We start from the raw sequence: 15,184 nt of genomic DNA on the forward strand, positions 1-15,184 counted from the left end.
TCAGGTTAGATTAGAGAAGAGAAAGACTATTTTTACCATGAGGGTGAAAAAGCACTAGAACAGGTTACTCAGAGAGGTGGTGGATGTCCCATTCCTGGAAACATTCAGTGTCAGGTTGGATGAAGCTCTGAACAACCTGATCTACTGGAAGATGTCCCTGCTCATTGCAGGGGCGTTGGACGAGAAGCCTTTAAAGGTTCTTTCCACCTCAAATTCTCCCGATTCTATGATTTTCCTGTTATGGGAAACACTGGCACATCAGTTCCCACTTTTTACATGATCCAGAATTACCTTGGGGTAAAAACAAGTTTGTGTCTCGGTGTCTGCCTTCTAATTTTGTACAGACAGTAACAGAGAAGTCCCTCCCACCACGGATTTACTACTACCCATAATTGTACATTGCAAAGCAGGCACAGTGCAGTGCGTGGGTGACTCAAAGCCCTGGCACACATCCTCTTCACAGCTACTTATAGGAAGGATGAAAATAAACTTCTTGTTGAATTGAACATGATGTTCTGGCAGCAGAGATGCCAATTTAAAAGGCAGAGCCTCTGCCTTTCGATGGGCAGCAGACACCAGCAGCTTTATGAGAAACAAAACCAGGGTACTCCCATTTCTCCTTCCTTTGCCCGGGCTGCGAGAGGGATCCTTCCCATCACCTCCCTTCCCGACTCATCTGCAAAACCACCTGACGTGAGGAGCAATCAATGAAATTGCTGCTGGCTACAGCTCATTTACTGATGGCTGGATTGATTGCTCACTTGTCAATCCAGGGTCCACAGGCACATGCACGTGTTCAGTTCACTCCTCCCTTTGGAGAAGATCATCAGAATCATATGGACCTTATTAACAGCAGCAACAGGATTCCAAAGTGTAACTTCTGGCTTCAGTTACAAATCTGAAAGAAATTCAGTTTTGTGGCAATCATACACACAGATACTGTGCAAAAGATTCTATGAAAAAATACATTTGGGAAACAGGAACACATTTTGGGGACAGATAAGAAACCACACAAACCTGAGCTGTTTTTCACTGAATTCTGCTTGAATGCTTGCCTGAGTCTGCCAGGCAGGTGAGATACAGACTAATAAGAGGAATGACTGCCTAGAAAGGAAGGACTGGCTGAGGAGTGGGGAATCAGCATAGCCCCATATGCACATGGGGGGCTGTACCTGTTCCGGATTGGTCTCTCATCAGCCATTCTGTGCCCACACCTGCCCAGCCTGCTGCGATGCAGCTCCCACAAGGGACAAAGCAGACACTGCTGAGGGTATTTGTGAGGGCAGAGGACTTGGCAGCAGCTCCTGCTCACAGGACACATTGATGCATTGCCCGTCTGAGAGCAGCCCCTGGGTGCTGGTGACATGCAGATCCTCAGCCTGCTGAGCACTCAGTCACCTGTGCCTGTCCAATATGATCAATCCTTGTATAACAGTGGTCCTGAGATATTCATTCCCTTCAACGTGGAGGAGACAATCTGGCAGTGTGAAGCAGATATTGATCTCCTGATCAGCAGTCAGAGGCACATGTGTGAGTCGCTGGGCTCACAAACATGTGACCTTGCTCCAGAGGGGATGAGCCCTTTGTGGCTTTCCCCACACTCCAAATCCACATCTGCACCTATGCTTGTGTCCAGCACCATCACAGCAGGGCTCTGGTGGCAGAGCCTGTTGTGCTGCTATTGTACAGCATACATGCTCACCAAGGGAAAAAGCCAGGCACCACAGCTCCCCTGCCTCTCTGAGAGCCGAGGGAGCACTCATGGACGTCAGAGGATTCTTATGTGCACCTTGCACGGGGAAAACAAGCACCTCGAGGCCATGTGCAAACCCTGAGCACCTGAGGTGCCCTGAGACCCAGAGCACTGGCTGTACCTGCAGGGTGTTCTGGGGAGAACCACAGGTGACTGAGCTAACTTGCAGTGATCTGCTCCTCTCACCCACAGGAGTAATACTGGGAGAACATGGGAGCAAGCAAAGTCTTTGGCTTCTGAGAGATTATAATAAATACATATTATCATCTCTCTGAGCCCAAATTACTAGAGAAAACATTCTTAAGGTAATCTGAAAATACACCCAGAACACTGCCCAAGCTTCAAACACCTGAAGAACACCTGCTGCTTTGAAGGTTTATGCTCACTTTGTACAGAACAACAGTAACACAAAATCTTTGCAATTTTTCTGAAAATGAGAAGTTGCTGCATATGAAGTGCTGTGTGTCCATCCCCTTGTACCTCACACACTTATGGTGACTGCTTCAGTATTATGAGAAAATGTTGGTGTCTGTCCAAACTTGGAGCATCTCTTGCAGAAGTCTCTGAACTGTATCTAGACACCACTTACAGCAAAGTGGCTCTGGTACCTCCAGTTGTGCTCAGTTTCCCAGAGGCAGCTGCAGTCACCTCTGAGGTGCTTCCAGTTCAGCTCCACTTACTGCTGCTCTTGGCATCTCTCGGTTTAAACTAACAGGGAAGCAAAATCCTGGACTGAGCACTCTTAACATGAGACCATGGCAGTTTCAGTGACATTGTGGGGGAATCTGGACAGAGGTGGGATCAGCTTGCAAGTTACTCAAATATTTTCAAAGAAAGTTTGAGACCTATCCCAAAAGAACTGGCCCCATAGGTGCTCAGAGGTGAGCTCCTACCTCACCAGGCAGCACAAAAATGCCCAAACCTAGGATTTCATAACAGACAAGTACATAAGAGCATTAATTAATTTCCCGGAAGCAAGAAACAGATATTGAAATCAGCCGAAAGGAAATCATTACTGTCACACAACAGAAGTGGTGGGCTATGTGAGTGCTCCCCGTGGAGCTCGCAGTCACTTTGCTGAGGTGAGTCCACGTGGGGCTGTGAGTCCCTGGGTGAAAAAAGAACAGAAACGGAAAGCACAAGACTCACTCGGCCATGAGCACGCTGTGTTACAGCGGTGCTGGAGCCTCCTGTCCGCCTCAGCCCCTCCAAGGGCAGCTCCAGCCGCGGCTGCCGAGCAGCACAGCCCGACAGCCGCCTCACCCAGGGCCAGGGACTGCACTGGAGCCACGGGAAATGAGCCACGACTGATTCAAAACCACCTGCACCTGCCTCGTACAAAACCCCCTCTCTTCAAAGCCCGTGGAGACCATCCACAGTCACTGAAGGCTCTGGTTTTAGCTTTCATGAAGGCTCCTTCACAGCAGGCGCTTGTTTCATCCCCCGGAATCACACACACCGGAGAGATTCTCCCCTCTCTGCAGCCTGCTAGTAATTGTTATTCAGCTGGAGTTTGTTTCCTTTAAATATGAGATTCGTGCGTTCCCTGTGTGGCTCCTGAGTCCCTCGCTGCCCTGTGGTGGCTGTGTGAGGGGAGCCGGGCCCGTTTCCCAGGCCGGGTGTCGCTGAGGCGTGGCGGCCATCCCGAGCGGGCTCCCGGCAGGCATGGACCGTCCCTGCCGAGGAAACTGCCGGAGCTCGGCACACACGGGGTGCTCCTGCTGCTGCTGCTGCCAGGGACAGGATTTCACACGTATCGGCTTTGGGGAAAACGTCAAATAAATACCCACAATAGGGCACCTGTTGCTCAGAGCCTGCAGCACCCAAAGCACGGCTCAGAGGCACAGGCTCACCTGAAATGGTTTCTAACATTAAAGCTCCTTCAAGAGGGATGTGGATTTTGGCAGCGGTGACCCGTGCCCTGCCAGGAGCCCTGTCCCTGTGTGGCTGTGGCTGCAGGTGGGCTCTGAAGGGCTGCCCGGGGCTGAGGTGCCGTGCCCAGGGCAGGGTGGGCTCTGCCCGTCGCTCTGAGGGGCGATCACACAGAGCACGGCATTCCCTTTACAGCGGTGATGTCCTGCAGGAAGGGGCTCTGGAGCCCCGAGTCACCCCGGGCAGCTCAGCAGAGCCGTGTGGCCCCAGTCCCTGTGGCCCCATGGCTGTCAGGGCATCTGGAGCCCTTCACCTTCACCTGCTCCCCAGGCCCAGCCACCCCACGGCAGCTCCAAAAGTCGTTCCTTGTCACACAGAGGCTTCTCCTGAACAGTAGAAATAACAAATAGACCCAAAAAGCCCCCAGACCTTGATAGTAACAATGTCAGAGGTTTGTGCCACTTCTCATTTGACCGTGACTCTCCTTGTACTTGATGTTTTCACTCTGTTCACCTTCCCGAAACCCTGTTAGAAATTTATTTTTAACCAAAGTCCGTGTCTTGTCTTGTGACTGTGGCTGTGACGCAAAGTTTGGAAGTGTGGTTTATATCTCTGAAAAACGCAGGAAAAACCCCTGCAGTGCTCTCATGTCCTGTGTTTGTCTGCACCTTCGCCTTCTGCTGGGGGTAAAGCTGAAGGTGTGCACAGAAAAATGGACATTCACAAGTGTTTGTCAAAGCCAAAAGGGAAACAGGGTTTAAATAATCAGCCATCATACATATTATATATAAATACAGAGCATTCACACAGAATCACAAAATATTCATATACATTTGCATTCTCATACTACTCTTATTATTCTGTTAGGTTTTTAATCTCCCAGTTTAAAAGGGGCCTCTGAAATGTAATGTACAGATTTGGGAGAATCTATCAATCTCACATGGCGGGGCTGTAATTAAGAATGGCTGAGAGAGAGGCATATGAGCAGCAGGTCGGGTGGACCTTTCATTTGCAGATGAGCTCTCCAAGTAATTCTTCCCTGATTTATATTATAAAATGCACTTTATCTGTTTCAAACAAAACCGTGCCAGACTTGTGTAATTTCTGAGACATGCAGGGAAATGAGGGAGGAGTCCAAGGATAACAGGAATGAAAAATACGTATTTAAAGTCTTCAGTTTCAGCATTCCTGTTTCAGTTGGGATTTTTGTAACTTCAGCTGCTGGAGCATCTGGTTTATTACTCCAAAGAGAACCCAGAGGTCAGGAGAAAAGCCTTAGGTGATACAAAGTGTTAGGTCGGAAGAATGAGAGTTAGGCTGTAGATGTTTCTGCACAAGAGCTCATCTATCTAAGTTTTCAGTTTTGTGTTGGTGTGAATTTGGTGTGGTAGTTTTGGTGCTTCCTGTTGCCAAAGATGAGAGTTTTTCCAGAGTTTAATTAAAAAAGGGTAAGGAGTTGTTGGTCTGATAACATATGACCACAGAGTGGATTTGGAAGGTATATTGGGTAAGGCTTATAAAACAAAGAAAAATTAGAATCAGGTAATTTTACTGGGTTTTTTTTGCAATGTGTTAACAATTACTTCATTTTTCCATCTGCTGTATGTTTGATAAAATGTAGATCCCGTTACAGTATGACTTTATAATTATTCACTTATTCCCTATACCCAGCAGAGGAATAACTGCTGCAGTTTGCAGTGTGGTCCCTCTGAGTGTTTCTTTGTCTCTGTAACTTCATCTCCGGCTTGGCAACATCTGCTGAGAGCAGGGGATGAGAATCCTCAGCGTTGCCAGAACGCAGGCCAGGAAGCATCGGAAACTCTTTCCGATCTGCTGCCTGGATTATGACATGAAAGCCAGCAAATGCAGCGTGTGTGTGTCTGTGTGTGCCTGTGTGTGTGTGCCTGCCTCCAATTACCTGAGATCTCTGCAATATCACAGTGCCTCGTGGGGGAGTCTCATTTAGTATGCGCAATAAAATCGCTGTGGCACCGATCATATGATTGGAAGCCTCAATCCTGAGGCAGCACTACAGAAAAGGGGAGGTGGAACCAAGACACTCCGTTCAGACAGCGCGAGGCTGTGAGCAGCACACGAATTGCATTCAGCAGGCAGGAGCTGAGCTGAGGGCTCGGGAAACCACAGGAAAAGCTCGATTTCACAGGAAAGCTTGATTTCATTTCTGGCCAGTGTGCCTTTGGTCAGGACGCACCACTGGTGTGAGTAGAGAAAAGGAAATGCGCTGCTACGTGTGATTAAAAGGCGAAGGCAGTGATAGAGGCAGAAGATCACTGTGAAACTCCTTTGATAACCACCTTGAGAGTGAATTTTACCTCTGGAGAGTGCTGGTTCCAGCTGACTGTCTGGAAGGTGTGATGAAAAGGATGCACGTTCCGAGGAAGCGTTTTACTGACAGCAGAGCAAACTAGAGGAGAACTTTTACCTGCGTTACTGGCATTTGGGAAATATAATATAAGAAATAATTCTCTGCCAGAATTCTTCTTTTTGGTTTTTTTTGCCTTCTCCACGAGTCCTGGAGAGAGATTTTGTAGTCCCTTCCTAAGGGAAACACCCACCAGAAGTCAGAATTCTACAGACTTTCCAAAGAACAGGCATGGTACAAAATGTGATTTTGGTGTTTTTTCGCAGGCGACTCAGCCAAAGACCCGCTGTTGAGGAGCTAGAAAGAAGGAATATACTGAAACGTGAGTATCTTTTTTTTCCTAAAGTATTTTATATGTGTTTGTTGAAATCAGTGATCGCATTTCCAGAACGTATTATTTTTAAATAGTCAAATTAATTCACTGGGATCATTTTCTATACCTAAAAGTTTTAATTTTTCACAAAGACTTGCAATTTTAGGACAAAAAGAACCCTGCAAGTTCAGGTTTTCAAATAAATTTCATTCTGATTCCACTGTTACTGGTGTCCAAGAGGGGAACACAAAGTGAGTGTCACATTGCCATGAGAATTGCAGTGACATTTTTCAAGACACGGATTTTCCAGGCAAAAGCTGAATAGCACTGGCAATACAGTGGAAGGGGGAAGCATCCTTGCAGAGATGTGATTCTCCCCAGGCCCATTTATTCATGTCACTGGAGATCTTCCCAAAGCCAAGTCAAAGATCAGCCTGAGATATCAGAATTTTTAGAGGGACAGTCCCAGGCCTGCTACAGGCACTGCCACAGGGAAGTGTTCTCAGCATCTCTCAAATTCACAAGGCAACTCTTTTCCTAAATGTTTCCAAGGGATCAAACAAGTGATGAACATAATCCCTTCCCTTAAAACTGCTGAATTAGGGGAAGGTGAGAGACAGCTTTGAAATGGTCTCCACTGTGGATCTCCAAAGGGGGAATCTATCTGCTATTTAGTCTCTTTAGTGTTGAAAGAAAAAACCCAGAATTATGTGAACTATAGGTTCTCATTAAATAAACATAAAACATAAAAGCCATAGAAATCTGTCACACAAGCAGTGCTGCCTACACTGTTTACTTTATATTTAATCATGTGATTGTAATTCACTAAGAAAAATGTCATCAACATTACATTAGCTAAAATTTCATTTCTCAGAACTTTCTTAGTGATTCCTAGGGAAAAACCTTACGCTCTTGCCATTGAAGTTAATTGGGATTTCATTTCAGTTTTCACACAAAGGGATTCCACAGGCAACATGCATTTTTTATATATATAGATATATAAGTGTTTGTTGTACAGTTCCACTGCACAGATCACACACAGTAAAATGAGCTCTATTTTGCACGTGCACGGCTCAAGGAGGAAAAGGAAAACCTCTTTGCAACCTGAGTGGGTGAACTTGACCAAACTTCACCTGTCAAATACCAGAGAGGCAGGAAAATGCAGTAACCCAAGATCCTCAACTACATGGGGACAGAATTTCAAGAGTAACCAAGATCTCTGATAACCCAATCTCTTGGAGTTTTTTCCTGGCTAAAGAAAAGCTGATCTCCACTGAAAAATCTGTTCCTTTATGTTTACTTTTTTGAAGTGTGCTGGTTACATCCTTAATCTGGGTTAAACTGACCAGTTTTAATAATAAAAAAGTTTGAATACATTCATGTAATGAGCTTAGAGAGAGATAAAGCAAAAAGAAGATAAAGCAGAATTAAGATACTTCCTGGATACCAGCTAAACATACTGGTCTAGATTTGTATCTCATTTAAAGAGCTCCCTGCATGGAGCAAATGTATTGACTTCTGTTGAGTTGCTCAGGCTTTATACAAGTTCAGCTGGGATCAGAACCACTTCCATTTTATTTACCTCTGCCATTATATAAAAAACTGAGTATCCTGTATAGCTGTAGCAGTATAAAAGCCCTTCAGTGAAATCTCCACAACCTCCTCTAGGTGTAGTAAGGGTTTGTGCAGTTTTAAGTTGTGCATTTCCCAACATTCTTGATGGTCATAATTTGTACTGCTGACAGAAGTTCTTTTATGGACTCAGATTTCACATTTTTACAACTCTGGTAAAAAAAGAGAAGTATATTGCAAAGTACAACTACTGTCACTTTAAAGCAAATCTCAGCAAGATTTCAAAAAGTGATTTCTTACCTCCTTTAGGGAATTGTTTCTGAGATAAAAGTAATACTTAAAAAGCAAACTTAAAGCCAGCACTTTCTTACAATTTTGTTGATCTTCCAAGTCCTTTAACCACAGAAACATTGCTGGCTTCCCACCAAGCATGAAAATCAAATGAACTAAAATCACAGCCCAGGTGTCAGATGTGTCCTTGCTGTACTCAACAGAAAGCTGAACTCACAGCCAAGAAGGCGTCTCCTGAACCCCACTGCACAATCCCTGCTTCATTCTGAAGCCAAGGAGATGCTTTAGTGTCCCACAGAGCCGAGAGCTCCCTGAGGAACTGGCAGAGCTCACAATGAGTTCCAGCTCTGCACAGGCCCCCTCAGAACTGGGAGCATCTCTGCTGAGATTTACAAAACCAGCCCTCAGCAATGAATGGATTTGTGTGGGCAGAATGATGGTGATGGGAAAAGCCTCTCTGGGCTGGCTGAGTAATAATGCCTGAGTTCTAGAATCCCTTGCCAGCATTTCATATCAAATCTCAGGTTATTTGGGTTTTTTTTTTTTGTAAATAAATAATTTCTGTTATTTCTTGGAGCTGGAAATAAGCACTGAACCCAAGTAAATAGAAAGAAATTACTACACATCTAGTATATTTGGAAAAGTATTTTTGATCAGAAATGTGTATTTTTGGCTTTCTTTGGGAATTAGAATCATGGAATCACAAAAGGGTTTGGGTTGGAAGGGACCTTAAAAATCATCTTGTTCCAGCCTCTGCCATGGGCAGGGACACTTTCCACTGGACCAGGTTGCTCCAAGCCCCATCCAATCTGCCTTGAAGGCTTCCAGGGATGGAGCAGCCACAGCTTCTCTAGGCAGTTCTCTTACTGCATATCACATCATATCCTTAAAAGGCACTACATCACAGAAAATTGGATATTTTTAATTTTAAAAAAATAGGAATATCTACTCAAAAATGGGTGAACTAAAGCTGAATGAATAACTTCTTCAGCTATCTCTATATCTAAGAATACCCTCTACTTCTGAAAGCCTGTTCTCCTTTACACATTGCAGACTGAAATAGCTGCTCATCCCTGACACAGCACTAATTTTAGCTGACCTGTTCTCTTTACATTTTGTGCCTTGCCACTGAACTGTAATGCAGCACATTGTAGCATTTTAAATTCATTTGATTTACATTTCTATCCTAGCCAGGTGGAGCTATGCACTACTATGTTACTTTAAATAGACTTGATTGCATCTCAGTGTCATCTAATGAGTGCAAAAATCAGGGAGAAAAATGCTTCATTGTTAAAAATATCTTGGAAATCCATCTGCAGTGCTAGAGGGTTTTGGAGGCATAGTAGAAATCACGTGTGTGCTTTAACACTGGAAATATCTAATGCCAGTTGTATAATAAAGCTCACAGTAGTACCTAGAGAATCCCTGAATGATTAAACCTTTTTCTCTGGCTCTGCAGCTTTGTTCAGGTCACGGGCTCACGCCTTAATTTAGTAACAGATAGTACTGGGAATAGAAACGCCATTAACTGGTTTCCTAAGGCAGGGGATCTATTTCACACTGTTACAGCACTCAGGGCTATTTTTAGAGCCAGTGTGTAGGAGTTGTCACGGCTCGAATGTTAATAGGCACAACACACAAAGACAGGGCTGAGCCGAGAGCAGAACTGTGCACAGGCAGGAGAAAGGGTCTCATGTCAGGGAAAGCCAAGGTGCTGGGCAGTGCCAAGAGTGATGCAGCCTGAGACAACAGGAGTGAGCACAGAACGGGCTCTGCCTGGAGCTGCTGCAATGAGGCTCCTCAGCATCTGACAGCACGAATGGCTCCGGCAATATGGAGAGTAAAAAAGGATGATTGATCAGCTATGGAGCGTTTTGATTTTCCTTCTGAGGTTTATCCGAGTGGAGCGTTGGTGTGGCTGCTGTTGTTTCATTAAATCCCCGTGGAGTTCAGAGCTGACATTGGCACCAGCACGGTGTCCTCACAGAGAGGTGACTCCGTGCTCCAACACGCAGCAGAGATGCACTGAATTACCAAAACACACAACTACCAGCTGCTCGTTTGGCTGTGCTCATTATTGCCTGGAACTTGGGAAAACACCAAACTTCCTCATGAGGAAAGTCATCTTTTTTTTTATATTCTCCGCAGAACGAAATGATCAAACGGAACAGGAAGAGAGAAGGGAAATCAAGCAGAGACTGACAAGAAAGGTAAAATCTTGCAATACCTGCTATTAGCTTTTAGAAATTTAGCAAAATTACTATGATATCAACCAGCCATAGAGGTTGTTATCACACAGAACCTCCCTTAATATACATCCTCCTCAGCAGTGTCTGATAGCAGTGTCTGCTAATATGAATTATAGACCTACCTTACCTCAGCTAGATGAGATTTAGTAGAATATTTACATATAAGCTTACTCAGAAAATGGGTATTTGTTTGCACACTGCATATTTTCAGCTCCATTACTGGAAAAGGACTTTTTAATTCTTTGTAGCAGAGCTGTCTCCCTGCTGAACACCAGGTCTGCTCCCATAGTGCATTTCTTTTTGCATTTAAAATATTCTCAGAATAAGAACAAGATCTTGTTGTTCTGTTCTTAGAAATCCCTAATGGAATTACAGACCAAATATGCTGATAACTTGATAAAGCTAGACTGAAATTCTTACAGTGGGTCTAGTGCTGAGAATCTCACAGACAATCTGCCTCTGCCTGTAGTAGAACATCCTACAACATCCAGAATCATCCAGAGATCATAAAAAATCCATCATGATTACTTTACATTTTGAAAATATATTTTATCAGTATCTGGGTTAAAATATTTTCTTCTTTTGTCCATTATAAAGGCACTGTGCTGTACCCCACAGCTCCATTTAAACCATTAGTACTCTCCTAGCAGGTCCTCCAAATGATGAAATATTTCCCTGGAGTTTCCAAGGGTGGGTGGTTTTCCATGTGTGTAAATGCATACTGAGCCAAGATTAAAAGAAGCAAATATTGCATTTTTTACTGATTCATTTGTTATTAACCCTGGGTTTATTTCACAAAACTTCTGAATACAGCTTAACCAGAGACCTACAGTTGATGAACTGAGAGACAGAAAGATCCTGATTCGATTCAGTGATTATGTGGAAGTGGCAAAAGCACAGGACTACGACAGGAGAGCAGACAAACCATGGACACGACTGTCAGCAGCAGACAAGGTACTGACACAGCCACCAAGTTCTGCTTTCTCCTTGCTTTGTCTGTAATGATACATCACCTTCTCAACAGACTTCACCCTCTGCAACATTTCATCTCTGTAAACTTTACCATGATTTTTTATGTTGTAATCATATCAATGTAATAAAAAGCCAATTTAGTACTCAAAAGGCTTCTACCCACCCAAAAAGGTGGATACAATTTTTTAGGTTCCAAGTCAAAACTACTTCCAGCCAATATAGTGTTAACCTTTATTCTCAGACTGGAAGTTTTGTCCCAAATATGAAAAAAATTCCTCTCCTGTTTCCTGTGAAGGCTCGAGGAGTCTCTGGACCCACATTCTCCCAAGCATGAGCTCTCATTTTCCCCATCACATAGCTCCCACGTAGCTGATTTACAGCCCAATTTAAGTGTCACATTTAGATGCTTGAGTAGTAAGAATAGTTCACCATGATTCCAGCCAGAACAGTTGGGAAGTTTCAAGGCTGCAGGAAGCAGAAGGAGCAGGATGCTGAGACAATTACTGGCAAAATGGCAAACAGAGGACTGTTAGCATGGCTTTGTGCTGAGATGTGGATATCAAATGCTTTGGTTTCCATCCAGTAAGGGACAAATGGCTTTAGAGGACTCATAGAAAAGAACAGAGCACTTCTACTCCAGTAGCTGTTCTCCCAAGCTCTCTAAAATGGTGAATAAGCTATTCCATAGCAAATAATGGAATAAGGATTTTATATTTTCCTTGTATGTACTTTTATTAAAATAGACTTTTCCTGGTTTTACTCTGTCAATGTTCATGTTTCAATTAACAAGGCAGGTTTAAGAAAGTGACACTTCTGCACGTATTGGTGGCACACATCAGGAAGTCAGAGCTGCACCTTTGAATTTGTGACTGAAAAATGGATCAATTTCTTGGAAGCTTCTCTTATTCTTTAATAAATTTTAACTGGAATCCTATTAAGTGTGAGACAACCAGCCCTGAGGTGTTATTCTGTCAGAATTGCTTCTAGACAGCAGTGACCCTGTCAGCAATCAATAACAAATGAGAAGTATTGTGTCACCAATCCATACAACCCAAATATTTCTACCAGCAGAGTGCTCTGCTATACCCAATACCTGGTTCTTCTACCCCAGAAAACTGTTCTGCTCTGCAGGGACTTTGCTCACAAACACAAAAATATTTCTTCATGTTTTTCTCTTTTCAATTCCTAGGCAGCAATTCGGAAAGAGCTGAATGAATACAAAAGTAATGAAATGGAGGTTCATGCATCGAGCAAACATTTGACAAGGTCAGTTTAACAGCTCTTCATTTCTGCTGCCTGCTAAAAACTTTGCTTTAGTCCCAAACCTGTGGATTTTACCCTTACATGCTGGATATGGGAGAATATGCAAAGGGAGGTTAATATTAAAAGAAAATTGGAGCGTTTCTCTTCCTGAAGAGAACCCAATTTTCTGATTTTTTGGGGGGCTTTTATTAGCACATACCAAGAAACCTGCAGGCATTCTCCAGAGCACCCCTCAGGTGGCATTCCTTGCACCAAATATTCAAAGATAGGACAAAAAAACCCCAAGTATATAACACAGGAAACAATATGATTTTTAAAAGTAGAACAACTTAATACACTGTATATAGATCTCTGAATTAAATGTACCTGAGTCTGCAGCCTTATCACAAACAGTGAAAATTCCCTGCTCAGAAATACAAAACTACACTGACCATAACAGGCCAGTGCCCAGGGGTAATGCCTTTGTGCTAATTGGATTTGTTCTAAATTATTCAGCCTGGGGATTTCAGTATTCCTGGTTAGTGCAGTTGCTATTGGAAGGAGCAAGCCCCAGGTAACTTAATGACACTTAACTCCCTGTCAGGAGGAGGTCAGGGGAGAGAACAGGTCTGGGTTGTTGTCACTTCCAACGCGATTGGGCCACTGGGAACCTGGGCAGGGCAGTGGCTGCTCCATGTGCCAGCACTGGTGACACAGGGGCTGTGTTTAAACACACATAAAAACATTCGTTTCCCTCCTTTAAGTGGAGAAACAAAATGAGAGGCTGATTCCCCAGCCACTGATAGTTGCAGGAAGGGATCATTAAGGGCAAAGCAGCTTCACTGCATTGATGGAATGAAAGGTGGGAACAGGGATGGCTGCAGTTTCAGGCTGCAAGTGAACTATACATTTCCTAATTGGAGCTACCTGGGGAGTTTGAGTAGATGATAATGAGAGATTTTGAAATTTGTTGAGGATATTAGGAGTAAACAGCCTTCCAATTTACAATTAGTGCTAGGGCATTACAAATGATTGGGGCTTTAATTACGAATCCAACCAAAAGAACAAGCCTACAGAGCAAGGAGACTCACAAGACATCAAACATTTCACCAGCACTAGCTCCTTATACTTTACAAAGCATTTCAACATTGTTTACCTCTGAAAAAAAGAACAAGATCACTGCACAATGAAGAATATTGCTACCAATGACAAACTGTGGCTCCATTTACTAAAGAAAAGACCCACATCAACTACATACCTGTATTTGCAGTTGCATTCCCAAAGGAATGTAAACGACTGTACCTGCACTTCAGTCATGGCACAGGGGTGGGAATGTGCTGGGGAAAATTAGGAGTTGCTAATATTCTTCAGCACTGTCACTATAGCTTTAAACAATGAATACTTTTGTGAGCTTTTACAAATTTTGTTCATCTAACTTAAAATAATTGAATAAAAATAACTGAATTCTATTGCAAAGTGGTTTGAAAAATGTCTCTCTTTCCTCCTAGATTTCACAGGCCATAGAAATTTTCTTCTGAGAAGAATCTGTCTTTACTTTTTGATATTGCTGCTGAACACTCATCAGGGAGCACTGAAGTCTTTCCCTGAGGTTCAGTGCAGGCTCCCTGGACGCTGATGTGACAGAAGGACTCTGCAGTGAAGCCTCTGCAGCACCTGGGGACAGGATGGCAGCCTCGAGCTCTGGAGGCAGAAGAGTCTGGCCTGTGGAGTGGGACAAGCTGCTGAAAAAGACTGAAGTGAAGCTACTTGGAAGAGCCTCCTCCTCTCCTTTCCCAGCTGTGTGGAACTGGTTTGCAGCCTGCCTTGGAAAAGGAGATGTTGTGCATGTACAGGCTTTACCATTCCAAGGCCTCTGACATAAACGGACATGACACTCTGTCATCCAGTATTATGTTGACAAGACATTTTGAACTTACCACAATTAGTTTGTAAAACACCTAAGTTCATGTTCTAAAAACTAATTTAATGTATTATAATTTCATTCTTTTTTATATACTGTCTAACAGAATCACAGCTGCAAGCATTTTTGATTCCTGTTACTTTTGTTCTTTAATTAAATGACTACTTATTGCAGGAAATGAACATGTTTTCTAAAGCTCTTTTTTTTTCCCAGGGATAGATGGGAAGAGATTATTATGCACTAAGGTATTTGACTTTTTTATCAACACAGAGTCTGCAAAAGGATGATCTCAACTAAGGTTTTCCATCTTGTGGAATAGCATTATCACCAGTTAGGGCTCTGACCCTCTAAAAGTGACAATTTGGTTCACTGCTATTCAAAATTACTAAATTGGACAGCCAGAGGCAGAAATGTAACAATGTACTTTGATGTTTAGCAAACAAATGGTTTTAATGCTTTCTTGACAGTAAGAAGAAAAAAGTTACTAAATGCTAATAAAAAAGCAAATAGAACTGGTTGAGAAAAATCTAAAGCCAGACATTTTAATAATGCCTGGCATGGAGAAGCACCTGAGGATTTACTCAATACTACTAAAAAACACTTAGGAGAAAAATAA

General features: G+C 43.4%; 1 protein-coding gene across 5 annotated transcripts in view; it reads left to right on the forward strand.

Moving 5' to 3' along the window:
• The window catches only part of PHACTR3 (phosphatase and actin regulator 3), a 100,436-nt gene extending 85,686 nt beyond the window's left edge, over positions 1-14,750 (forward strand). For all 5 annotated transcript variants that reach the window (XM_088175203.1, XM_014873946.2, XM_088175204.1 and 2 more), the window contains exons 9-13: positions 6,275-6,330; positions 10,333-10,394; positions 11,247-11,387; positions 12,595-12,671; positions 14,156-14,750. In XM_088175203.1, the coding sequence (XP_088031329.1) occupies positions 6,275-6,330; positions 10,333-10,394; positions 11,247-11,387; positions 12,595-12,671; positions 14,156-14,171 (352 nt within the window). In that variant the 3' untranslated portion in view covers positions 14,172-14,750. The remainder of the gene's footprint in view (positions 1-6,274; positions 6,331-10,332; positions 10,395-11,246; positions 11,388-12,594; positions 12,672-14,155) is intronic.
• Positions 14,751-15,184: the final 434 nt, after the last annotated feature.

Source organism: Sturnus vulgaris, chromosome 17 (assembly GCF_052056855.1).
Source record: "Sturnus vulgaris isolate bStuVul1 chromosome 17, bStuVul1.hap1, whole genome shotgun sequence".
Taxonomy (NCBI): domain Eukaryota; kingdom Metazoa; phylum Chordata; class Aves; order Passeriformes; family Sturnidae; genus Sturnus; species Sturnus vulgaris.